Genomic DNA, 24,612 nt, shown 5'->3' on the forward strand with positions numbered 1-24,612 from the left:
AGAACAAGAAGAACAATGATACTAACAAGAACAAGAACAACAAGAAAAACAAGAACAATGATACTAACAAGAACAAGAATAACAAGAAAAACAAGAACAAGAAGAGCAATGATACTAACAAGAACAAGAATAACAAGAAAAACAAGAACAAGAAGAACAATGATACTAACAAGAACAAGAATAACAAGAAAAACAAGAACAAGAAGAACAATGATATTAACAAGAACAATAAAAAACAAGAAAAACAAGAAGAACAATGATATTAACAAGAACAAAAAGAAAAACAAGAACAAAAAGAACAATGATACTAACAAGAACAATAACAACAAGAAAAACAAGAATAAGAACAATGATATTAACAAGAACAAGAAAAACAAGAACAAGAAGAACAATGATACTAACAAGAACAACAAGAACAAGAAGAACAATGATATTAACAAGAACAACAAGAACAATGATACTATCAAGAACAAGAACAAGAAAAACAAGAACATGAAGAACAATGATACTAACAACAACAAGAACAATGATACAAAAAAAAATCAATCATCTTCATTTACAATATATTCTTCATCACTTACAAGTTTGTACACAAGAAATCTTACTTAATCATTAGCATATCATTTTTGTCACCCTTTTCCTCTCCAGCGACTTCATTCTGTAGTGAGACCCTGACCTGACCTGACCTGACCCTCCGTGCATGGCCCCTGACCCCCCCCTGAGAACACCCTCCAGGAATGATTTTTTTGACCTCCGTGTTTGTGTGGGTGACCTGACATGACCTACTTTGTGACATGACTAGGCAATCCTCATCCCTGTTCAGTTTTCTTCCTTTCCTTTTTCTTCTTTTTTATTCTTTCTTCTCTTCTATCTTTCTCTTTTGTCCTTTCTTCCCTTCTTCGCTCTTCTATCTTCCTTCTTTTATCATTCATTCCTTGCTATTCCTGTTCCACTCTTCTATTTTATTCTTCCTTTTATCCTTATCCTTTCTTCTCTTCTATCTTTCTCTTTTGTCCTTCCCTTCTTCGCTCTTTTTATCTTCCTTCCTATCTTCCTTTTTTTATCCTTCATTCCTTGTAATTCCTGTTCCACTTTATTGCTCAGAAATTATCATGTTCTTTACTTCCTTTTTTTTCCCTCCATAGCATCATCTGTACCTATTTCTCTTCCTTCCCTCTTTTCTCACCCTGTTTCACTTCATATCCCGAAAACTCTTGGGCTCTCTCCTTTCTTTTTTCTCCATATTTCTTCTCTTTTCTCTTCCTCCCTTCCTTCACTCCTGTTCCCTCCTCTCTCTGTCTCTGTCTCTACCTACTTCTCTTCCTTCCTTCCTTCCTTCCCTCTTTTCTCCCCCTGTTTCACTTCATATCTCGAAAACTCTTGGGCTCTCTAGTTTCTTTTTCTTCCATATTTCTTCTCTTTCTTTCTTCCTCCCTTCCTTCACTCCTATTCCCTCCTCTGTCTCTGTCTCTATCTCTATCTCTATCTACTTCTCTTCCTTCCCTCTTTTCTCCCCTTGTTCCACTTCATATCTCGAAAATTCTTGGGCTCTCTCCTTTCTCTTTTCTCCAATTTCTTCTCTTTTCTCTGCCTACCTAGTCCTCTCCATCCCTTCCTTCCTTTACTCCTTTTCCCTCCCTTCTCTCTCTCCCCCTCCATCATCAGCCATCCCATCACAGCCTTTCCAACACACAACAAAAACAAAATCTATCTTACGGAAACAATCGCAATAACCCAACAACTTCTACCGCCCGGCAACGCTAACGCCCAACTAACTACCTCCGTCACCAACTACCAGACTTGGACCGAGACTTACTAGAAGGGGTCAGGAGGCAGGAGAGGATGGGTAAGGGATGGAGGAAGGGAGGGAGAGGGGTACACAGCCTCACCCACACCCACCCCACACACAGCCACAGCCATAGTAAACAGTGGATAGTTTGAGCTCCGCCAGGCATCACTTCTGTTCTCCTTGTTCCGGTTGCTTATGTGTTTGTGTGTTTGTGTGTTAGAAGTCCCATGCCACCTCGTCGTTTAGGGTCGTCTCCTCCAGGGTCCTTTCCAGCAGGTCAGGTATGGCCTCACCTGGGAAGGGAGACGAAAGGAAAAGTAAAGGTTAGTCGGTATAATGAAGTGACAGCGAGGAGAAAATTTTGAGGTAAGAAAAATAAATGAAAGGAAAGAATTAACCCAAGCCATGATGAATGAGAGAAGAGAAGCAACCCTGATGAAGGAGAAAAATATATCGTGATGAAAGATGATAGAGGAAATAAAATCATAACTTACATGACAAAAGAAAAAAAGAGAAAAAAACTGGCAAATTGGACAAAAAAACAAAAAAGATGTCCATAGTCAGTATAATGGAGTGACGTCGAGGATAGTTTTGAGTGACAGAAAATGAATGAAAGGAAAGAATTAACCCAAACCATGATGAATGAGAAATAAATATAGAAGGAGAAAAGAGAAGCCACCCTGATGAATGAGAGAAAAAAAATGTCATGACGAAAGATAAAAAGGAAAAGTAAAGGTTAGTCAGGATAATGGAGTAACATTGAGTGAGTTTTGAGTGACGGAATATGAATGACAAGGATGAATTAACCAAGGCGAAATGAATGAGAAAGAAATATAAGGGGAGAGAAGAGAAGCAACCCTGATGAATGAGAACGAGAAAAATATGTGATGATGAAAAATGAGAAAGAGGAAACAAAATCATTAATGGGACAAAAGAAATAATAAGAGGAAAAAAGAAAGAAAAAATAAAGAAGTCATCCCTCGTCTATTTAATTTTTACGTCTACATATTTATTTTTTATGGAAACTTAACCAATATATACTGAATAAAGTGCTGATTGAGGTAAAAAAAAAAATAAATAAATAAAAAAATAAAAAGAAAAAGAGAACACAACAACTTCATGAATCAAAGAGAGTGAGAGATAGAGAGAAAAATAACCTTTCATCCATCTTTTCCTCTACTCACCAATCTCAGTCTGCTGGTTGAGGGGGACCACCGGATGTAGGTACTGTGGGAGCGTGTGGTTGAACTTCCTGGTCTGGCGGATGAAGGGGTGGTTGAGCAGGTCATCCGCCGAGGGTCGCTCCTCCGGGTAGCGCGCCAGGGAGCGGGAGACGAAGTCGTGCGCCGCCTGGGTGAAGAGCCGCTGCGTGATAGCCAGGCTCGTCAGGTTGCCGCCGACGCTGCCCCCGACACCTGAGTCTGTGGTCATGCCTGTGAGGGTGGAAATAGTGTTGCTAAAGGTGTTTGTGATATGTTTGAGATAAGCACTATAGCCTCTTCCCTTACTCAGCCCTTCTTTCTTTCCTTCCTTCTCTGCATTCATCCTCCCCTCCTTACTTCCTTCTTTGTATTCATTAATTGTTGGAGGAAGTATTTATATCACCCTTGAGATGAACCCTACAGCCTCTCCCCCCAAACCCTTCTTTCTTTCTTTCTTTCTTTCTTTCTTTGCATTCGTCCTTCCTCCTTTACTTCCTTCTTTGCATTGATTCTTCCTTCTTTCTTTACATTTATCCTTCCTCCTTTATTTCCTTCTTTCTTTACATTTATCCTTCCTCCTTTATTTCCTTCTTTCTTTACATTTATCCTTCCTCCTTTACCTCCTTTGCATTGATTCTTCCTTCCTTCTTTGTATTTGTCCTTCCTCCTTTACCTCCTTCTTTGTATTCCTTCTTCCTTCCTTCTTTGTATTCATTCACTCATTCTTCTTTCCTACCCTCTTTGTTTCCATTTCTCTTTCCTTCCTTTCTTTCTATCCATCCATTCTACTTTCCTTCCTTCTTTGTAACAGATCATTCATCCTTCTTTCCTTCCTTCTTTCCTTTATCCATCCATCTCTTCTATTTGTCCTTCCTTGTATTCATTCATTCATTCTTCTCTCCTTCCCTCTTTCTGACCATCCATCTCTCCTTCCCTCCTTCCTTTGTATCCATCCATTTATCTTTCTTTCTTTCCTTCCTTCCACTGACTGCCCGGAAACACAACTAAGTAACACAACACACCACAAAAGCAACACAACCACAAAGCAAAACAGAAAACACCTTCCCCAACACACACACACAACATGGGAAACAGACAAAGACCTCCTCCCACAACACAACACAACACACAACCAACCAAGTCGACACCTCCTCCCCCTCCCCCTCCGCCCCAGCACAACCCAACCTACCCTGGCCATTCTCCGCCAGCTGCGCACAGTTTGAGGCATCGAAGAGGTATGGCACGCGGTCCTCCAGTTTCTCCAGCAGCATGAGTGTGGAGGGAATGTCACGGTAAGGCACCTCACCATTGCCCAGCTCGCACACAGTGATGCCAACACTGTACACGTCGCTGTTCTCGCTATACCCGTGTAGGTCCTGGCCAGAGGGAGAGAGAGAGGGGATGACTGATTGGTTGACTGATTAACTGACCGATGGATTGACAGTTTGATGGAATGATTGTAGTATCCAGTCATGGTGCCGGAATTGCTGTGGTCATATGGCGATGATGGATGAGGGGATGAGGAAAAAGTGAAAAAAAAAAGTCATCCGCCTACCGAAAAGAGGATAACAGAACCATTCCAAACACCTACCGACCAATCAACCAGTAAATAAATACATAAATAAACACACATACACACACACAAAAATCCATCATAAATAAGGTCTCTGTACCAGCAAATCAGGACTTTCCAGTTGAGGTAAAATAAAAAACAACAATCAATAAACCACAAAAATAAATACATGTGCCACGGTTGCCAGAATATCGTACGCAGAGCCGCATATTTAACGGCTTCTGGCCCATAACTGTTGCCAAGAAACACTAATAATTAACCATTTTAACAATAACTATATTTGAAGGCAGTTATTTGGGTCGAGGAGGCAGTTTTGGGGTTGGAAATCGGCAAACATAAGAGGCTGAGTATGACAATCTGGCAACGCTGACATGAGCCCAGTTGAGAAATAATATCTAACAGTTTTGGGGTTGGAAATCAGCAAACATACGAGGCTGAGTACGACAATCTGGGAACGCTGACATGAGCCCAGTTGAGAAATAATATCTAACAGTTTTGGGGTTGGAAATCGGCAAACATAAGAGGCTGAGTACGACAATCTGGGAACGCTGACATGTGCCCAGTTGGGAAATAATATCTAACAGTTTTGGGGTTGGAAATCGGCAAACATAAGAGGCTGAGTACGACAATCTGGGAACGCTGACATGTGCCCAGTTGAGAAATAATATCTAACAGTTTTGGGGTTGGAAATCGGCAAACATAAGAGGCTGAGTACGACAATCTGGGAACGCTGACATGTGCCCAGTTGAGAAATAATATCTAATAGTTAATCAGTGAGTAAATAAACTTCCCTCATACAAAAAAAACAAAGGGAGTACCTGCGCCAGTAGTTCGGGGCTGGTCCAGTTGAGGTTGAATCGCGCCTGCAGGGGGTAGCAATGGACGGTCTTCTTGTAGCGGGTGGTGTCGCTGATGGGGGTGCTGTGCCGCAGACCGCTCAGCACCACGCGCCCGTTGTTGTCGATGAGGATGTGGCTCCCCCGCACGGCCCTGGATGACGATGGGAGGAGTGGTGGTGGTGGTGGTGGTGAATGGTAATGGTGGTGGTGTTTTTTTATGGTGAGGGAAGTGGTGAATGGTGTTTTTTATGGTGGTGGTGGTGGTGGTGAATGTTTTTTTTTATAGTGGTGGTGAATGGTGGTATGGTAATGGTGGTGGTGTTTTTTTATGGTGAGGGAGGTGGTGGTGGTGGCAGACATAACTCTTTCTCATCACAATCTAAATGGTCACTAATTACTGTTTATCTTCAGCATTATCATAGCAACTCTAATAAGGAAGGAAGAAAGATGAAGATTAAAAAAATACTCAGAATGGGGAGGAGGAAGTAAGGAAAAGGGAAACAAAGAAAGGAAGGAAAATGAATGAAATAAATACACATGAAAGAAGGAAACAGGAGAGAAACAGAGATGGAAAAAAGAAAAAAAATGTATGCAGGAAAGGAGGAAGAAAGAGGGAAACAAAAAAGGGAAAAAATCCAGAAAAGAAGAAAAAAGGAAACAAAGAAAAAGAAAGAAAAATATATACTCAGGAAGGAGGGAAACAAGAGGGAAACAAAGCAAGACAGAAAAAGAAAGAAAAAATAAACTGGAAGGAAAGAAAACAGGAGAAACAGAAACAAAGAAAAAACAGAAAAGAAGGAAACAAAGAAATAAAAAGAAATAAAAAAGGGAGAAACGAAGAAGCAAGAAGAAAACAAAGAAAAAAAAAGAAAGAAAAAATACTCAGGAAGGACAAAGGCAAGAAAGAAACGAAGAAAAAACAAAGAAAAAAAAACGAATAAACAAAACAGACACCAACCTATGAATAATTCTTTTACAGTGAAGATACGAGAGTCCAAGCAGCACCTCCTTCATCACCAGCGCCAGGGCAGGCTCGGGCAGGCCGTCGGTGAAGTGCGTGGCCACCAGGCGCGAGGCGGAGGTGTAGCCAAGCAGGGGCATCACCACCCACAGCTGCTGCGTCACCGTGAACGAGGCGAGGTAGTGGATAACATTGCGGTGCCTCAGCTGTCTTACCGTGCGGATCTCGTGCTGCGGAGGAGAGAGAGAGAACGGTTGGTGGAGGAGAGAAGTGGAGGGAAGAGTAGGTGGTGGTGGAGAGTGATGGATGTATAGAGGAGAGAGAATTGTTGGTGGTAGAAAAAGAAGTGTGAGGGTTAGTGAGGAGAGAGTAGTGTAAGTGGTGGAGAGAGAAAGAAGGGTTCGTGGAGGAGAGAAGTGGAGAGAAGTATTGGTGGAGGAGAGAGAAGTGTTGGGAGGGTAAAATATTGTGATGGACTGGAAGGAATGGAGCAAAAAAAACAGAATGGAAGGAAGGAAAGAAGACAGAAAAATGGAAAGAATGGAAATAAACAGAAAGAATGAAAGAAATGGAGCAAAAAAATGGAATGGAAGGAAGGAAACAAAACAAAAACAGAATGGAAGAAAGGGAACAAGACAGAAAATGGAAAGAATGGAAACAGAGACAGAATGAAAGGAATGGAGCAAAATAAACAGAATGGAAGGAAGGGAAGAAGACAGAAAAATGGAAAGAATGGAAATAAACAGACAGAATGAAAGAAATGGAGCAAAAAAATGGAATGGAAGGAAGGAAACAAGACATGGAAGGAATGGAACAAGACTTAGGGAGTGGAAGGAAGGAAACAAAACAGAATAAAAGGAATGGAACAAGACTCAGCGAATGGAAGGAACAGAGCAAAAAACAGACTGGAAGAAATAGTTTAGAGCATCGTACAATACACAAATCTAAAGTTATCCTTCTTGACCTTCCTGACCTTGAATTCATCCCACACCTTTCCTAATCCCTCTTCCCCACCTTAACCCGGTAGCAGTGACGGGCCAAATTTGTGGCTTTACCGTGTACCAGCGACGGGCCAAATTTTCGCCATGATATAAACCCCAAAATAGATGATGCATAAACTGATCACAAATGCGTTGATATATATTATGAAATGGTTTGCGTGAGTGATGATTTATTCTCATTTTTCTAGCTCAGAGGGGCCTTTAAGAAACGTGATCCCCACAGAACTAGCTACACCTGCCCAGCTCATCAATCTTAAAAATAAATAAATAAAAAATACGCATGACATCAAACTCATCCCATACCTGTCCCACTTGCTCCTTCCTTACCTGTATCAGCTCAAACTCATCCTCACACTTGTCCAGCTCGTATATCTTGAGGGCGACCTGCGCGTTGGTGGGCTTGTGCCGCGCCAGCCAGACAGTGCCGCGGCCCCCACACACGGACCCCAGGGGACTCCACACCTCATAACTGTCGCTGCTGGACTCGAAGGACACCATGCTGGGGGAACGCAGCTCAAGGGCGAAGCTCTCCGACTTGATGCGACTCTGAGGGGGAGCGAGATGACTGTGAATGGCCGGAGGAGGAGGAGGATTGATAAGTATTTGAAGATTTGAATGAAAAGGAGAATCATCTTTACTGTTATTGACTGTGATAAAATAGAGTGATAAAGATGAATATATTTACTCAAAGCACATGCAAGAGATCAGTCAGAGAATGTATCAATCCAGGGAACTGTCGTCCAACCCAAGAGAAATGATGAAATATAAAAAAGTCTTAATGAGGAAACCTTGTGTTACTTGAAAAAGCACACAAAAAAACTCCTTCAGGCACTTTCTCTATAAAAAAGTGAGCATTTCTTTAGCTGTGAATAAAAACAGCCACAAAAAAACTCCTTCAGGTCCTTTCTCTATAAAAAAGTGAGTATTTTTTTAGCTGTGAATAAAAATAGCCACAAAAAAACTCCTTCAGGCTCTCTCTCTAAAAAAGTGAGCATTTTTTTAGCTGTGAATAAAAACAGCCACAAAAAAACTCCTTCAGGCACTTTCTCTATAAAAAAAGTGAGCATTTTTTTAGCTGTGAATAAAAACAGCCACAAAAAAACTCCTTCAGGCTCTCTCTCTAAAAAAGTGAGCATTTTTTTAGCTGTGAATAAAAACAGCCACAAAAAAACTCCTTCAGGCTCTCCCTCTAAAGAAACGTGAGCATTTCTTTAGCTGTGAATGAAAACAGCCACGGACAGGTCAGTAAATTCCCTCAAAACCTGAGGAGGAAAAATAGTTTGATATGGAAAAATGCATAAAAAGTGCCATGAGAAACAGGGTACAAAAAGGGCACAAACACAAAAACAATGAAAGGAATGGAAAAAAAACACAAAAAGAATGGAAGGAAGGAAACAAGACAAAATAAAAGGAATGGAACAAGACTTAGGGAATGGAAGGAAGGAAGCAAAACAGAATAAAAGGAATGGAACAAGACTTAGGGAATGGAAGGAAGGAAGCAAAACAGAATAAAAGGAATGGAACAAGACTTAGGGAATGGAAGGAAGGAAGCAAAACAGAATAAAAGGAATGGAACAAGACTTAAGGAATGGAAGGAAGGAAGCAAAACAGAATAAAAGGAATGGAACAAGACTAAGCGAATGGAAGGAAGGAAGCAAAACAGAATAAAAGGAATGGAACAAGACTTAGGGAATGGAAGGAAGGAAGTAAAACAGAATAAAAGGAATGGAACAAGACTAAAGGAATGGAAGGAAGGAAACAAAACAGAATAAAAAGGAATGGAACAAGACTAAGCGAATGGAAGGAAGCAAAACAGAATGAAAAGGAATGGAACAACTCGGCAAAAGGAAGGAACAGAACAAAAAAACAGACTGAAAGGAACAAATAATAATAGTACTAAAATGTGCAGTGGTCAATCACATCACAAGGTACTATTAAGATAAGTAATGCAGATATATGAAAAAACGTCACACACAAAACTATATACTCAGCAACACGTATAACTAAACATAACACTTCAGGTACAACAAAACAAAATGCAAACAAGTCTCATCGTCAACAGCCAGTGAACAAAGGAGCGAAGGGCAAACAGGGTCAACTACAACCAAACAACTACAGCAGCAGCAACAGCACCACCAGCAGCAGGGATAACAAAGCCGGCAATGTCTTCAAAGTTTCCGCCAAGCTAAACCACAAGTCACACATTGCTCTACTTGGTCCTACAGAGAGGGGAAGCTTGCTGATTTGTACTTACACCAAGGGAAAAATGAGAATTCTACACCTTGGCTCAAATTTTTAAGTTTTTTTCCTTCTTATTTAATGGAATGATGCATATTGTCACCTTCGTATACAAACTACGTAAGTCATTTTTTTTTACTTTTCAGGAAATAAAAAAAAACTCATATTCTAAGTAGTCTTGTAATAAAGGAAGATAAGACAATTTAGTAACACTGACATCCTGGAACAACAAAGGCAACTATACTAAAATCTGCATCACATAATAAACTGATTAAGCAAAAAATCTAGAAATTGCCAAAAAGTGATTTAAGCAATTTATTCATGAAGGTTATATAAATCAGCAAACCAACCCTACAAACAAAAGAGTAGAGTGTGAGGCTCCACCCTTGCAATGACAGGTTAGGAGTCACCTTCTGAAACGCCAAGCTGCTGAAACACACCCAAGACGATATCTACGAGGAGCTACAGAAGCGATGGAGTGCCTAAAACAACAACACCACTACACACGGCTGCGTCATGCTGGAGACACACACACACACACACACACACACACAAGCACCACCATCACCACTATCACCAGTATAATGATAAGTTGCCAAGTAAGGGTGGTGTGAGATTGGCTGTGCTGATGTGTTATACTGTCAATGCTTACAATCTGTCCGCATGCCCCTAGTCCCTCCCTTCCCCTCCTCCTCCTCCTCCTCTTCGCAGGGTAGCAGTGGTCATTCATCTTTGGGTCTACTTGAATTCCAAACTTTTCATTACTTAATCACCCTCATTTCACCATCAATGAGATTAGTACTTTATGGTCATTGATCTTGTGGGTGACTTTTAGAGGCTTTAATCTCTTCTTGCATCATCCTTAATACCATGAGGTTACTGATTGATTGATTGATAGTTTATTGTCGCAAGTAAACAACAAAGGAGAAGGGAGGAGCATGCCATCCCAACCCCCAGGCAGTACAGAGTGTGATTATACAACAAAGGATGCATGTGGACTTTATAGTTTGTAATATTATCTAGAAAAGAAGACAAACCACCAAGCTTTTACTTTGTTTCTTCTCTTATCATGCCCTTGAACTGCCTCCTTTACTGTAGAAACTATAGAAAATAAATAAATTAATAACTTCAGACAAATGGCAACAACAACAGGAAGGGGACAAGACCAAGGCACTAAAGGGGATGGTGGTGACTGTGGTGGTTGTAGTGGTGGTGGTGGTGGTGGTGCTTGTTGTTGTGGTGGTGGTGGTGGTGGAGGGCGCTTACGAGGGGCTGGTAGACCATCTCAGAGTGACCGAGACGGACATCCACGCGCACATCAGGGCGGGAACACACACACGGACAATCAAGGCAGGACATGGAGGCGTACACACACTGACTGTACACACACACACAGGACGGACGGGCGTGTGGGTCTGTTTGTCTCTCTCTCTACTAAGACCTCCCGTGCCTGCCACAGAGACAACAGTGGCTATGTAATGACCAGACCACAGATGCATTACTTGTCCTACTCCTAGTGCCAATACACGTTAATCATCTAGACTAATATGCACTAGTTTACCACAAAAATATACTTCTCACAGACTAAAATTCCTCAACATTCAACTAAGAATGCATGGCTTGTTATATGCACAATTCACACACACTAGTAAGATTAAAATTAGCCAAGTATTTGTATGAATCTTCTCACATCATTTTGCTCTAAGAATCACCATTGTATGAAAGGAGAAAATTTATTCCTCGATTACAAGTTTCTTTGCATCAATAGAACCATCATTGTGAAGTTATTTCATTGTAGTTTGACTTGTGTGATGGAATAGTTGATCTGTATTCAATAAAATGTCTAACTGTCTATTTATCTATGCCTCTACCTCTCCTGATGTAGCAAAATGGAATAAAAGGTAACTCTTTGGAATGGTGTAATCCTGGAATGCTATGCAGGTCACCACTGGACTCTAGACATCTAACAAAGTATACAGTGACATTCTTTAGTATAGTGACTTGCTCTACAACCTGCCCCAACAACACTATAATAACTATGAACCTTTATAACAAAACCTCTGACAGAGCTCCCCTGATTCACTTTCTTCCAATATTACTGGCAATGGCATAGCTAGACTACTTTAAATATGAGACAAAAGAAACTGAGTATGCACTTCAAACAAGCATTTAAGAGTAACAATAGTCTAACTGGTTGGGGTGGAGAAATACAGGGATAGAACTCATTTAATTTTGTGGAGGTGTGGTGGGGGGACACTATCAAGGTATTCTATTCACAAGACAAACAATTCAAAGTAACAAAACCTAGTTGGGGTTGAGGGTTTCTTATAGCAGGGAGAGGGAGGGACTATCAAGCTATTCTACTCACAAGACAGACATCTTAAAGTAAAACCTAGTTAGGGTCAGGGTTGGATAAGCACTCGGCAGGCCATAAGGGTTGGTGGACTATGCTAACGACTCTGTAATTACAAGCACAAGACACACTACAGCTGCCTGCACCTACACCTACCCACCTCACTGACTAGGAGGCAGATGGACCGAGCTCACAAAACATTGACTACCTCCTCTCGGCAATTACCTATATAGGCCTAGTACATAATAAAATAATAAACAGGTAAATAGTACAAAAAAAAAGGTATACAGTATGGATGCAACTGAACCCCTTAGCCTTTTATAATACCCCTTCATGGTTTTATTATACTAATGCCAGCAACTGCTCCTGTGAGACTCAAGTATTTTTCACATACATGCCCACACCCTAACGCTGAATATGCTGGTGGACATGAAATAAAGAATGGGTAAGGTAAAGTTGGGAGGATACACTATAGTTGTGATATAGCTCCTGCATCATAAGAGATTAGTCCTCCATTCTAACCTATCAAGACAGGCTGCACAGTACGGAGACATTTTTAATTAACCCAGTAGCAGCGGGGATCATGTTTCTTAAAGGCCCCTCTAAACGAGAAAAATGAGAAAAAATCATCACTCACACAAACCAGTTCATAATATATATCAACGCATTTGTGATCAGTTTATGCATCATCTATTTTGGGGGGTTTATATCATGGCAAAAATTTGGCCCGTCGCTGCTACCGGGTTAAATAACACCATTCATAATATCAACAAAACCAGAAACTATACTGATAATAATAATAATAATAATGATAATAATATTAATGTTGGTGCCTCAAGACAACACCGCCAGAACTCATTTTGATCGCTATCTTTTGGAATATTTCTCGGGTTCTCTTTTCTACTGATTGCCCCCAACGTTGCCAGAATGTCATACTCTGCCTCTTGTGTCTGCCGATTTCCGACCCCAAAACTGCTTTCATCACCCAAATAACTGCCTTCGTATGTACCAATAATTAATCATTTAAACGATAACCATCTATGAAGGCAGTTATTTGGGTGATGAAAGTACCAATAATTAATCATTTAAACGATAACCATATATGAAGGCAGTTATTTGGGTGATGAAAGTACCAATAATTAATCATTTAAACGATAACCATATATGAAGGCAGTTATTTGGGTGATGAAAGTACCAATAATTAATCATTTAAACAATAACCATATATGAAGGCAGTTATTTGGGTGATGAAAGTACCAATAATTAATCATTTAAACAATAACCATATATGAAGGCAGTTATTTGGGTGATGAAAGTACCAATAATTAATCATTTAAACGATAACCATATATGAAGGCAGTTATTTGGGTGATGAAAGTACCAATAATTCATTTAAACGATAACCATATATGAAGGCAGTTGTTTGGGTGATGAAAGCAGTTTTGGGGTCGGAAATCAGCAGACATAAGAGGCAACAGTTATGGGCCAGAAACCGGTAAATACGCGGCTCTGAGTACGATAGTCTGGCAACGGTGAGCGGGCCGTTCCAGATATTTCTCATTCTTTTATTATTAACTGTTCCTGGTCTGACTGGCACATTGCAGACATATTTTATTCTTCATATTTTTTAACTGTTCTTGGTATGTCTCACTTGCTGTAAAAGAAAAAGAAATACAGACTTCCCTTCCCTTCCCTTTCATCTGTCCTCCCTCCCTCCCTCTGCTTACTCACCTACATCCTCCTGCTGGGGCCACACTCACTCCAGGTCCTGCTGCTACTGTGTCTCTCTTCCTCTTCTGTGGAAATGGACAGAACACCAAATGAATGACTTGTACAGTGAAGCAGGTAGTTAATATGTACACAATGCAGAGGAGTAGGCAGTCAAAGAACAAACCAGTCAGGTATATTATGTATGAAGGTGACCTCTTGTACCTATGCCAAACATACCCCACACTACTACTGCCCCATTGGCCATCTGTACCTCTACTATCACAAGTTCATGACATACCCCCACATGACTACTATCACAACACAGAACTACTACTACTATTACTATAACTTCAATAACAACCATAAACTACTACTACTACTACCATAACTCCAATAACAACCATAAACTACTACTACTACTACCATAACCCCAATAACAACCATAAACTACTACTACTACTACCATAACTCCAATAACAACCATAAACTACTACTACTACTACCATAACCCCAATAACAACCATAAACTACTACTACCCTGCTATACTTATTAGAAACACCCCCCACAATACTATTACTACTCCAGTGACCAACAGAACCTCTACTATCTTACCTAGACATCTTACCATCATCATCACACGTTCACGATACACCCCACACCACTACAATACACTACTAGTAATAATATGACCAATGGGTAAAAATAAACCACAAAACAACTACTACAACAACCATATATGGCACTATTTTTTTCTATTTTTTTTCTAGCCCCCTAAAAGACTAACAGCTTCCACCACACCCCATAGCTCTCTTTACACAGCAGCTAACACCCCATCACCACCACCATCAGCGAGTATAATAAACATAAAACTACCCAAGGAAATCCTCACAAATCCTACGAAATCCTAATGTTTAAGGATATGCCCTGCCCTCCTTGCATACATCTAACCACACTATCCTACACAGTTAATATATATCCTACCACCACCAGTATGTCTTCCAGGGCGTACAAATAAGGTATAAAGGCGCCACTCACAAGCTACAGGCGCAGGAGGTGAAGGAAGGATATGTAATAACCTCCTTCAGGATCCTTTAGGCGGCAGCAGAAGGTTGTGGCCTCGTCTGTCTGTCTGGCGTCTGCCTTTCTAACGGGGTTGCTTTTCGACTCCTGCTTGTTTTTCACTGTTTTATTCATTATTGTCGTATCTGTGTCTGGTTGCTTGGTGCTTCTGGATTACTCTTACCTCTTTCTGAGTTTACAGTTCATGTAGTTGATTTGTTTTCCTCTGGTTTTCGTACTATCATGAAAAATAACATCAGGCAACTTCAAGCAATTTCTGGCAGCCCTTTCCTGTCCTCCCCTTGTCAGCTGTTCCTATTATCAGCTAAGGAGGCAAGATGGTATTGTTTTTACATTTTCAAGTGATTGGTTCTGCGTAAAATATGAATAACGTATTTCTAAGAATGATTAATCTAATGTAAATAAACCTAAATTCCCCCCTCACCCCCTCCCCTCCCCTTGTCAGCTGTTTCTATTGCTAGTCGTGGAGGGGAGCTGGTATTGTTTTCACCTGGTTTTATGACGGGTTTTGCGGAAAATGTCAATAATACAATCAGAGGAATATTATATCTCATGAGAACGAAGGATTTCAGTTTTAACAAGTTTGTCCGTCTGTCTGAGTGTCTAGTCAATGAAATCAGGGTTGATTTTACCTAAGACTTTATCAACTCTTATTTTACATGGGACAGGGCAGGGTAAGGCAGGGTGGGTTGGCAAGGAGATAGGCAAGGCTGGGCAGTAATAAAGTAAGGTATATGATGTATGAGGGAAGTCAGGTATATTAGTAATTATGAAGTGGGCAGGATGGGATAGGGTGGAACAGGTAACATAGCCAGGTGTCAGATATATTAGTAATTATGAAGTGGGCAGGATGGGATAGGGTGGAACAGGTAACATAGCCAGGTGTCAGATATATTAGTAATTATGAAGTGGGCAGGATGGGATAGGGTGGAACAGGTAACATAGCCAGGTGTCAGATATATTAGTAATTATGAAGTGGGCAGGATGGGATTGGGTGGAACAGGTAACATAGCCAGGTGTCAGATATATTAGTAATTATGAAGTGGGCAGGATGGGATTGGGTGGAACAGGTAACACAGTCAGGTGTCAGGTATATTAGTAATTATGAAGTGGGCAGGATGGGATAGGGTGGAACAGGTAACATAGCCAGGTGTCAGATATATTAGTAATTATGAAGTGGGCAGGATGGGATTGGGTGGAACAGGTAACATAGCCAGGTGTCAGGTATATAAGTTGGTAAGTAAAAGCACCAGAATCGATGGAGCTGTTTTCAAGCCTGCATCAATCTTGTCTCAGTGAGGGGAAGGAGGAGGGGTGGTCACACTTAAAAGAAATACAGAAATAAAATCATCGCAGTGTATTTCTCTCCAAGGATTGTACAAAATATCAGTGGCAGACACCTTATTTGGCTGGGGTTTAATACATTGTCTGTACATTAAATTACCTTCAGTTCATAAAAAAGCAGACTGAGTACTTGAAAGAATGCCTATGAACCTTGATATAGGCCTTAAGTCCGGGTTGATGGGTGGTCTTCAGGACAGCATGTGGGTAATCTTAGGCCACTCGGCAGTGACTGAATAATCCCAGGTGGTAGCATGGGGATTCGAATCAGCGTTTAAACTGCTTAACCTTTTCTTCCATATTCTTTACAAACATTACTTTCCTCATGCAAACTTTCAGTCATAAGGCTCCAGACAGTTACAGGTCTATCCAGTTTTTGCTAGTTCATTTATAATATATTTCGCTCTTGTGATCATTAACCTTTAACATTTTTGCTCTCTTTACAATCCATCTGGCTTGCTTTTATGATTGGTTGAGTCCTTACTTATGCTGCTCTTCTTTTTCTTCTTCGTTTTCTTTTTTTCCGTTATGGAGTTGGACAGGCTATGAGTCTCTCCCACTCGACTATATTTACGCTACTGCTTAAATGTAGTTATTACTTGCCCTGCACCTCAATGCCCATCTAACAAGTCATATCAACACTGCATTGCGTCTGTAAACTATCAAGACATAACAACAGGATCATAACTAGTATTTACACACACACCTGTACAACCCAAGCTACCTTACACATCACCTTCCTTGGGCCACAGGTAAACATCTTGGAGACATACTTACACTGCGTCCTGAGTCTTTAGCACGTCACATCACCGTATTTACATGTAACATCACCCTACGCCTACTGCACACACAGACGCACTCACACATGCACACACAGCCCCCTCACGAGCCGAGCATGAACTTTTCGTGTGTGTACATCTCGTAGGCGAAGGTCTCGGTGTGGTCCGGGTCTTTGTACACGCCGATGTAGTCGATTTCGAGGCGGAACGGCGCATTGGAGCGGTCACCAGCGGAGATGCCAACGGACACCACCTGACTTTGGGGCATGGGTGACTGCTTGTCCTGCACACGCCCCTTGCTGCTCAGGATGAACTTGGAGAACGGGATCTGGGGAAGGGAAGAAAAAAGATGAGTATGAGGAAAAGGGAAAGGGGAGAGGAAGAGGAAGGGAAAAGGGAGAGAGGATGTTAAAGGGAAGAAGAAGAGGAGGTTAAATAGAGGGGAAAGGAAGAAGAGAGGAAGAGAAAAGAGAGAGAGGATGTCAAAGGGAAGAGGAAGATTAGGTTAAATAGACAGGAAGGGAAGAGGAGAGGAAGAGATAGGGGAAGGAGAGAGGAAGAGGAAGGCAAAGGAGAGAGGATGAGTAAGCGAAGAGGAAGCTTAGGTTAAAGAGAGAGGAAGGAAAGAGGAGAGGAAGAGAAAGGGGAAAGGGAGAGGAAGAGGAAGGGAAAATGGAGAGAGGATGTCAAAGGGAAAAGGAAGATTAGGTTAGAGGGGAAGGGAAGAGGAGAGGAAGAGAAAGGGGAAAGGGAGAGGAAGAGGAAGGGAAAAGGGAGAGAGGCTGTTGAAGGGAAGAGGAGAGGAAGAGAAAGGGGAAAGGGAGAGGAAGAGGAAGGGAAAAGGGAGAGAGGGCTGTTGAAGGGAAGAGAAGAGGAAGAGAAAGGGGAAAGGAGGAGGAAGAGGAAGGGAAAAGGGAGAGAGGCTGTTGAAGGTAAGAGGAGAGGAAGAGAAAGGGGAAAGGGAGAGGAAGAGGAAGGGAAAAGGGAGAGAGGCTGTTGAAGGGAAGAGGAGAGGAAGAGAAAGGGGAAAGGGAGAGGAAGAGGAAGGGAAAAGGGAGAGAGGCTGTTGAAGGGAAGAGGAGAGGAAGAGAAAGGGGAAAGGGAGAGGACGAGAAAGGGAGAAGAAGTATTTTCAGAAGCTTCCACCCTTAACATCAACTATTTCCAGAGGCCGAAAGGCAGAGCAGTCGGGTTTTAATGAGTGTTTCCTTAGGTTCATGGTACAGAAGAAGGCACCATCACCACCATCACCCCCTTACCCTGGTCAGCTGCCAGTGGGGGCCGCCGCGGGTGTAGAGGGGGTAGGTGTAGATGTCGTTCCACATTAGGTCATAGTAGCCGGAGCAGGTGATGTTGAGGAGGTAGGATCGCCCGTCTCCGCGCAGCCTTATCTCCAGCATGTTGAAGTCGATCCAGTTGTGGTACACCTCACGCTTGAAGGACTTCTGTTGGCGTGGGGGGAGGAAAAAGAGGATAAACTGAGGGGGAAGGGAGGAGGTTGAGGGAGGGAAAAGGGAGAGGAAAAGGAGGGGAAAAGGGATAGAGGAAGATTAGGTTAGAGGGGAAGGGAAGAGGAGAGGAAGGAAAGAGGGAGGGAAAAGGGAGAGAGGATGTTAAAGGAAAGAGGAAGATGAGGTTAAACAGAGGGGAAGGGAAGAGGAGAGGAAGAGAAAGGGGAAAGGAAGAGGAAGAGGAAGGGAGAAGGGAGAGAGGAAGATTAGGTTAGAGGGTAAGGAAAGAGGAGAGGAAAAGAAAGGGGAAAGGGAGAGGAAGGGAAAAGGGAGAGAGGGAGATTAGGTTAGAGGGGAGGAAGAGGAAAGGGAAAGAGAGAGGAAGAGAAAGGGAGAAGAAAGAGAGGATGTTAAAGGGAAAAGGATGAGGAAGGAGAAAGGGAAGAAGAGCAAAAGGGATGAGGAAGAAAAAGATCAATGGGAAGAGGAAAGTAAAGGGAAAGTAGAGCATTGAGAGGACGAGGATGAAAAAGATTAAGAAGAATACAAGAGAAAAGAAGGAGAGGGAGGAACAAGGCTTAGAATTACATAGTTAAGTGTAGCAATGTAAGAGGCTAATATTTTTTTTTTACATCAAAGGACACAGCTCAAGGGCAACAAAAAGAGTAAAAAATAAATAAATAAATAAATAAAAATAAAAAATAAAAAGACCGCTACTCGCCGCTCCCACAAAAGTAAAAAGTAAAGAGTAGCCAAAAGAGAGGTCAATTTTGGGTGGACACAAGTAAAGTAAGTGTTTTTTTTTCAGCAGGCTCTTTTGTTTTCTTCTTGTTTTTGCCTTTGAACTGTTTCCTCTACTGTAAAAAAAAAAAAAAAAAAACTTGTGTATCATGCCGAACAAATTTCTGCTTCGGTCTATCATTTGTTGTGTTTTGGATGTGCTCTCGTACTCACCCTCGGCCTGATGGACTTCAAGTTGCAGTAGCCGGCCTTCGTTATTCTCCCATCTTTAGGAACCTGTGCAGAAAATGAAGGAAAAAGTAAATATTAAATAGTAAAAAATAAGAGTATGTAAGTAGATGGACATGTGATGAAAATGGGGGAGAATGAATTTGTGAAGAGAGTGTATGAGGGAAGGATTGAGGGAGGGGGTGTCAGGGGAAGAGCACCTGTGAAGTGGATCAATAGGGTGTGCGAGTATTGGAGCGAGAGAGTTGGAAGTAGCAGGATTGAGTGTGCTGAGAGGGAGTGCCAGAACAGGGAGAGATGGAGACACTTCTGCTGTGGCCACCCCCTGGAGGGAGCAGGGCGTCGGAAGTAGTAACAACTAACAAGGCAGTATATTATTGACCTCAACTTTGTTTATCTTTTGACCAGTTTTATTTGTTCTAGCACCATGTGATGGGTTTATTTTTTGTAGTTTCAGAAAGGCTAACAAATGTATATGTGCTAAATGAAGTTAAAAGTATGACCCCTTCACTACACTGATGTCTGAATATAGAGAACACAAACAAGAAGAAAAAGAACAAGGAGAAGAGAAGGAAAAGAGGATAATTAGAGGAGAATATAGAAGGAAAAAAGAAATAATAATAATAATAATAATAATAATAATAATAATAATAATAATAATAACAATAATAATAATAATGGTAAAACAACAACTCCTGCTCCCACATACACACACCAAAAGCGCCTCACCTCAGTGCACAGCTCGCCGGAGAAGAGGCCGTGACCGCTGGGGGAGAGGGTGAGGGAGGCGGAGCTCTTGCCCTCGCCGTGGTCACTGTCGCAGGTCACCACAAACTTGTCCAGCGCCTCCTGCCGGTCCAGCACCCACACCTTATGCATGTCACCTGGCGCATGGAAGACAGTGTTGACGTTGCCGAGAGAAAGGTTTACCTGGCCTAGCGTCTGCGTTCTATCCATTCCATTCAATATAAAAAAACACCAAAGTGACTCAATAAAACAGAACCTAAACTAATCATAATCATCTTCATCCTGTTTTGTTGCATTGCCCTTGAGCTGTCTCCCTTGCTTTAAAAATAAATAAATAAAAAAAATAATAAATAAAATAAGAAATAAATAAAACCCCATTTTTAATAAGCTTTTTGAATTCTCTACCACTTTTTCTTTTTTGGAGCAGTAGTTTTACAGGCATTTTCCTCCTCTTTGTTTTTTATGTTTGCTCTTGATTGCTTCCTCTGATGTAAAAGAAAAAAAGTAATATAATGACTAACACAAAGAAGAGTGTATCAAGACGCCTCTCCATCCGAAATTGACCTCTCTTTTGGCCACTCTATACTTTTCACTTTGTGGGAGCAACAATTAGTGGGCTTTTTTTTCTACACTTTCTTTTTGCTGCCCTTGAGTTGCTCTCTGTGATATAAAAAAATAATTAAAAAAATCCACTTCACTCAATCAGTCATGTCTTTTCTCCCTCCAACATGACAACTCAATTCATCACACTTCTTTTCCCTCCAACACAGCAATAAGTCTTTTCTCCCTCCAACATGACAACTTAATTCATCACACCTCTTTTCCCTCCAACACAGCAACACATCTTTTCTCCCTCCAACATGACAACTTAATTCATCACACCTCTTTTCCCTCCAACACAGCAACATGTCTTTTCTCCCTCCACCATGACAACTTAATTCATCACACCTCTTTTCCCTCCAACACAGCAACACATCTTTTCTCCCTCCAACATGACAACTTAATTCATCACACCTCTTTTCCCTCCAACACAGCAACACATCTTTTCTCCCTCCAACATGACAACTTAATTCATCACACCTCTTTTCCCTCCAACACAGCAACACGTCTTTTCTCCTTCCAACATGACAACTGAATTCATCACACCTCTTTTCCCTCCAACACAGCAACACGTCTTTTCTCCCTCCAACATGACAACTTAATTCATCACACCTCTTTTCCCTCCAACACAAAATCAGGTGGAGCTCAGGTCGACACTCACCCGGCAGGACAAATATCGGGTCCATGTCAAACTTATCGTTCATCTCTTCCTGCCACTTGGACATCTCCTGCCGCAGTTCCTTGAGGCCGTCGCGTATCAGCTCCTTGTGGCTCTTCTTTATCTGTGGGGGGAAGAAGACCTGTAGTGGGAGCTGTGTTGTGTTGACTGGATATAAGGTCGTATTATAAGACATTTCGCCGCCCAAGATGACCTATTTGACAAGGCTTTCGTGGGAGTTGTGGGCATTTCCTGGAGTAGTTTTATGACCCTGGTGGTAGTTTGCCCCTTCCTCTGTACCATGAAGCTAAAGAAACACACATTAGAACACGGCTGACCCCCTCTTTGACCTTTAGAAATAGCTGATGTGAGAAGCGAGTGTCTTATAATACCGACCATAACCATAATCTAAATATACCGAATAAAAAGAGAAGTAGTATAATGCAGTCTATAAATTTAAACAGCAATGTAAGTAAAAAAAGTTGTCGATGAAAGAAAGACAGTGAAAAATAATTACCTTGATTGAGTTGCAATAAAAAGTCGATTTAACTAATATTACAAAAAAGTTATGACATAGATACATTAGATGCATAAAAAATTGTATCACATCATAGAACCATAAAATAATTCATTACATATTTTAACATTAAGGATAAAATCAAACAAAAATTGCATGAATATAAAAAATAGGCAATATATAAATGTATTAATAATTCTGCTATAGGAGTAAGGACAAATAGAATATAAAAAGATAAGCAATGAACATATTACGGTAATTCTACTACATGAGCGAAAAACAAGAGTATATTTCTAGTGTTCTAACGGAGTAACAACAAAACCGAAAAATGAAGTCATAAATCTGCTGTAACTAACAACCAAGAAACAATACTCTGTCCTCACCTCCTTGCCATAGCCACCCTTCGGATCCTTCTCCCAGAACATATGTCGGGGAGCTGTTAGACTGATCCCCCTCACCCCCTTCACCCCCCACACACACCCTCCTTTTGCCCACACGCCCCTCCCTTCTCTCGCCGCACCAAACTCCGATAATGGTGACGATGAATAAAAATTTGTACAGAACGTTCTTTTAATGCCATGATGGGTGTGTGTGGCGGGTGTGGACGGCAGGTGTTTGGTGGCAGGTGTGGGGAGGCCGAGGCTGGGGCACAGGAGCTGCAGGTGGGGGCGTGATGCACCCCCGCACACCCCTGGCAGCCTCCCCCACAGAGAACACATCATCTTGTCTGTCAATTCGTCATGCCTGAAAAGGGGAATGTAATGGTTTTAACTGAATTATTGTAACCTAATATTCCCTATCCCAGTCTTATATAACCTCAAATACCCTGTTTTTCTTCATCCTATTATTATTATTATTTTTCATTTCTCATTCTCAGTCTTTTTTAATATGTAGAAATCAATACCAACAGTTTAAGATTTCTCAGGAAGTTAAGTTAGATCAAGGGAGAGTATGTGGATATTATTTAGATTAACTGAACGGTTTGCCACGCAGTTATTACTTTGGGTTCTCATATTATTATTGACTCAGTGTAGAGTTCCATGTCTACTTATGAATGGATGTTAGGTTTGGTTAGATTTAGAAAAGGGTGAAGTCACAATGCCTGTACTTCCTAATGGTAGCTTAAGGGGACAGATTAAAGCGTATATTAAGCCAGTGGGTGCGATTCTATACATTTTTAATCCACTTTATTCTCATTCACACGTACTGGTAACCTAACTTCATCTTTCCTTTACCTAACATACTCTGACAAAATACAATCTATGGAAATCGCCTCTCTCTCTCTCTCTCTCTTTCTCCGGCAAATTTTTTCCTTATGCTCTTTGTCAATTTGTTACCTATCTTCTTTAAGGTCACTGCTCTTTCAGGCTCCCTACATGACTAATTCTATCCTCCTCCTCTTCTGCTTCTTCCTCCTCTTATTCTGCCTTCTCGTCACTGCTCTTAGAGGCGAATACAGATACCTATGTAACTAATCCTCCTACTCCTCCTCCTCTTCTGCTTCTTCCTCCTCTTAATCTGCCTTCTCCTTCTTCTCCTCCTTTTATTCTTTCTTATCCTTCTCCACTTCTTTCTTCCTCCTCCGCCAGTTCTTCCCTTTTTTCGTTGATGACATTCTCCCTTACGTAACACACACTGAACGCCATAAGCCACTACTTACCAACAAACAAACATAGAAAACACGTGCACCAGGTAACAACACGCCCTAAATAAACAAAAATACAAATAAACCCTTACCTGAGAGAATACGGAGATGCTGAAGAACTGGATGCTGCTACACACACACACACACACACACACACGGAGGACCAGGTAGAGTGTGTGGTTTTCTCGTGTTATCTAAGTGGTAGGAAGGTGTTAATGAGGTGTCCAAGGTGATTAAGAGAGGTAAAGGACAGGCGGGTCAACAACACAGGTGAGCCGGGTGGTGTTTGTTGACGGCCGCGGCGAAGCAACGGCGCCGCCAGCTGATTGGGATTTTTGGTGATAATTCTGCTAATTCTATTGATATACTCTTCTAATACTCTTCACCTTGTATCAGAAAATTAGTAAGAATTGTTTTGTGTCATAATATACACGAATGATGACCCAAAGGCCACTGTTTTACTGATTGATTGATTGATAGTTTATTGTTGCAGGTAAACAACATATTTGCGGTATGATTCTCTTCGCTCCTTCATGATTAATTTCTTAGGACTCACCAGCCATTGAAGTGACCACAGGACACATCCCTCAGTGGCGGGCATATATATTTTTTTATATGTAGCCTCTATTATGTAATATGTAAATAAATATACAAGTCTTCGGGACTACTCTGCTGATTTTACTGATAAGCTTCATTTTTCTTTTCTCGGTTCTACACATACTCATGTAGGCTTTTCATTTAATATGTTACAAGACATTGATGATTTACTATTATTGTTATTTACCTTCTTACCCTTTCCTTGGTTTGTAATGCTGACTTGCCTGATGGGGCAGCCTCCCATAACCCAGGGAGCCAGCGGGGTACCTCTTTGGCCGACTGGTAAAGGAGTGGCTCTCCCGTTACGCTGGTCGCGAGTTCGATGCCCGGCGCCGGCAAAACCGTTCTTTGTCTGGATTAATTTCTCGTGTGTTTCGTTACACGCAGTGGCCGTGTGGGAGTGTAGTAAAGAGCAAATTTTGGCATTTCAGGTTCATGGTAGCTAATCCTAATTATGTCCAACTTCCTGATGAAAGAATTACCCAGCATCTTCGCTCTTGCACCTTTCTCACATAGGTACGCTACAAGCAGCCTTCATTCGCTTGTATTTCCTCCTTCCTA

General features: G+C 41.4%; 2 protein-coding genes across 6 annotated transcripts; both read right to left on the bottom strand.

The window, feature by feature from the left end:
• Positions 1-546: 546 nt before the first annotated feature.
• Positions 547-14,844, bottom strand: LOC127004984 (STE20-related kinase adapter protein alpha-like). Of its 4 annotated transcripts, none has more exons than XR_007758185.1 (10): positions 14,703-14,844; positions 13,688-13,752; positions 10,870-11,053; positions 7,693-7,911; positions 6,362-6,594; positions 5,383-5,554; positions 4,181-4,367; positions 2,974-3,222; positions 1,596-2,082; positions 547-1,267 (listed from the first exon to the last, which is right to left on the bottom strand). XR_007758185.1 is itself a non-coding variant. In XM_050873387.1 (9 exons), the coding sequence occupies exons 3-9, from the start codon at positions 10,960-10,962 to the stop codon at positions 2,006-2,008; spliced, it is 1,230 nt and encodes a 409-aa protein (XP_050729344.1). In that variant the 5' UTR covers positions 10,963-11,053; positions 13,688-13,752; positions 14,703-14,844; the 3' UTR covers positions 547-2,005. The 4 variants fall into 4 exon arrangements, 2 of the variants coding, with proteins under 2 accessions (XP_050729344.1, XP_050729345.1); XR_007758186.1 differs by having other exon boundaries at positions 547-1,157; positions 1,312-2,082; XM_050873387.1 differs by having other exon boundaries at positions 547-2,082.
• Positions 14,845-16,078: 1,234 nt separating this feature from the next.
• Positions 16,079-23,777, bottom strand: LOC127004986 (complex I intermediate-associated protein 30, mitochondrial-like). 2 transcript variants are annotated; one of them, XM_050873393.1, is made up of 7 exons: positions 23,547-23,768; positions 22,193-22,553; positions 21,296-21,416; positions 20,017-20,171; positions 19,273-19,335; positions 18,127-18,312; positions 16,079-17,195 (listed from the first exon to the last, which is right to left on the bottom strand). In XM_050873393.1, the coding sequence occupies exons 2-7, from the start codon at positions 22,529-22,531 to the stop codon at positions 16,971-16,973; spliced, it is 1,089 nt and encodes a 362-aa protein (XP_050729350.1). In that variant the 5' UTR covers positions 22,532-22,553; positions 23,547-23,768; the 3' UTR covers positions 16,079-16,970. The 2 variants fall into 2 exon arrangements, with proteins under 2 accessions (XP_050729350.1, XP_050729351.1); XM_050873394.1 differs by lacking the exons at positions 16,079-17,195; positions 18,127-18,312; positions 19,273-19,335; positions 20,017-20,171 and adding an exon at positions 20,389-21,114 and having other exon boundaries at positions 21,181-21,416; positions 23,547-23,777.
• Positions 23,778-24,612: the final 835 nt, after the last annotated feature.

The sequence above is a fragment of the Eriocheir sinensis genome, chromosome 29 (assembly GCF_024679095.1).
Source record: "Eriocheir sinensis breed Jianghai 21 chromosome 29, ASM2467909v1, whole genome shotgun sequence".
NCBI lineage: Eukaryota > Metazoa > Arthropoda > Malacostraca > Decapoda > Varunidae > Eriocheir > Eriocheir sinensis.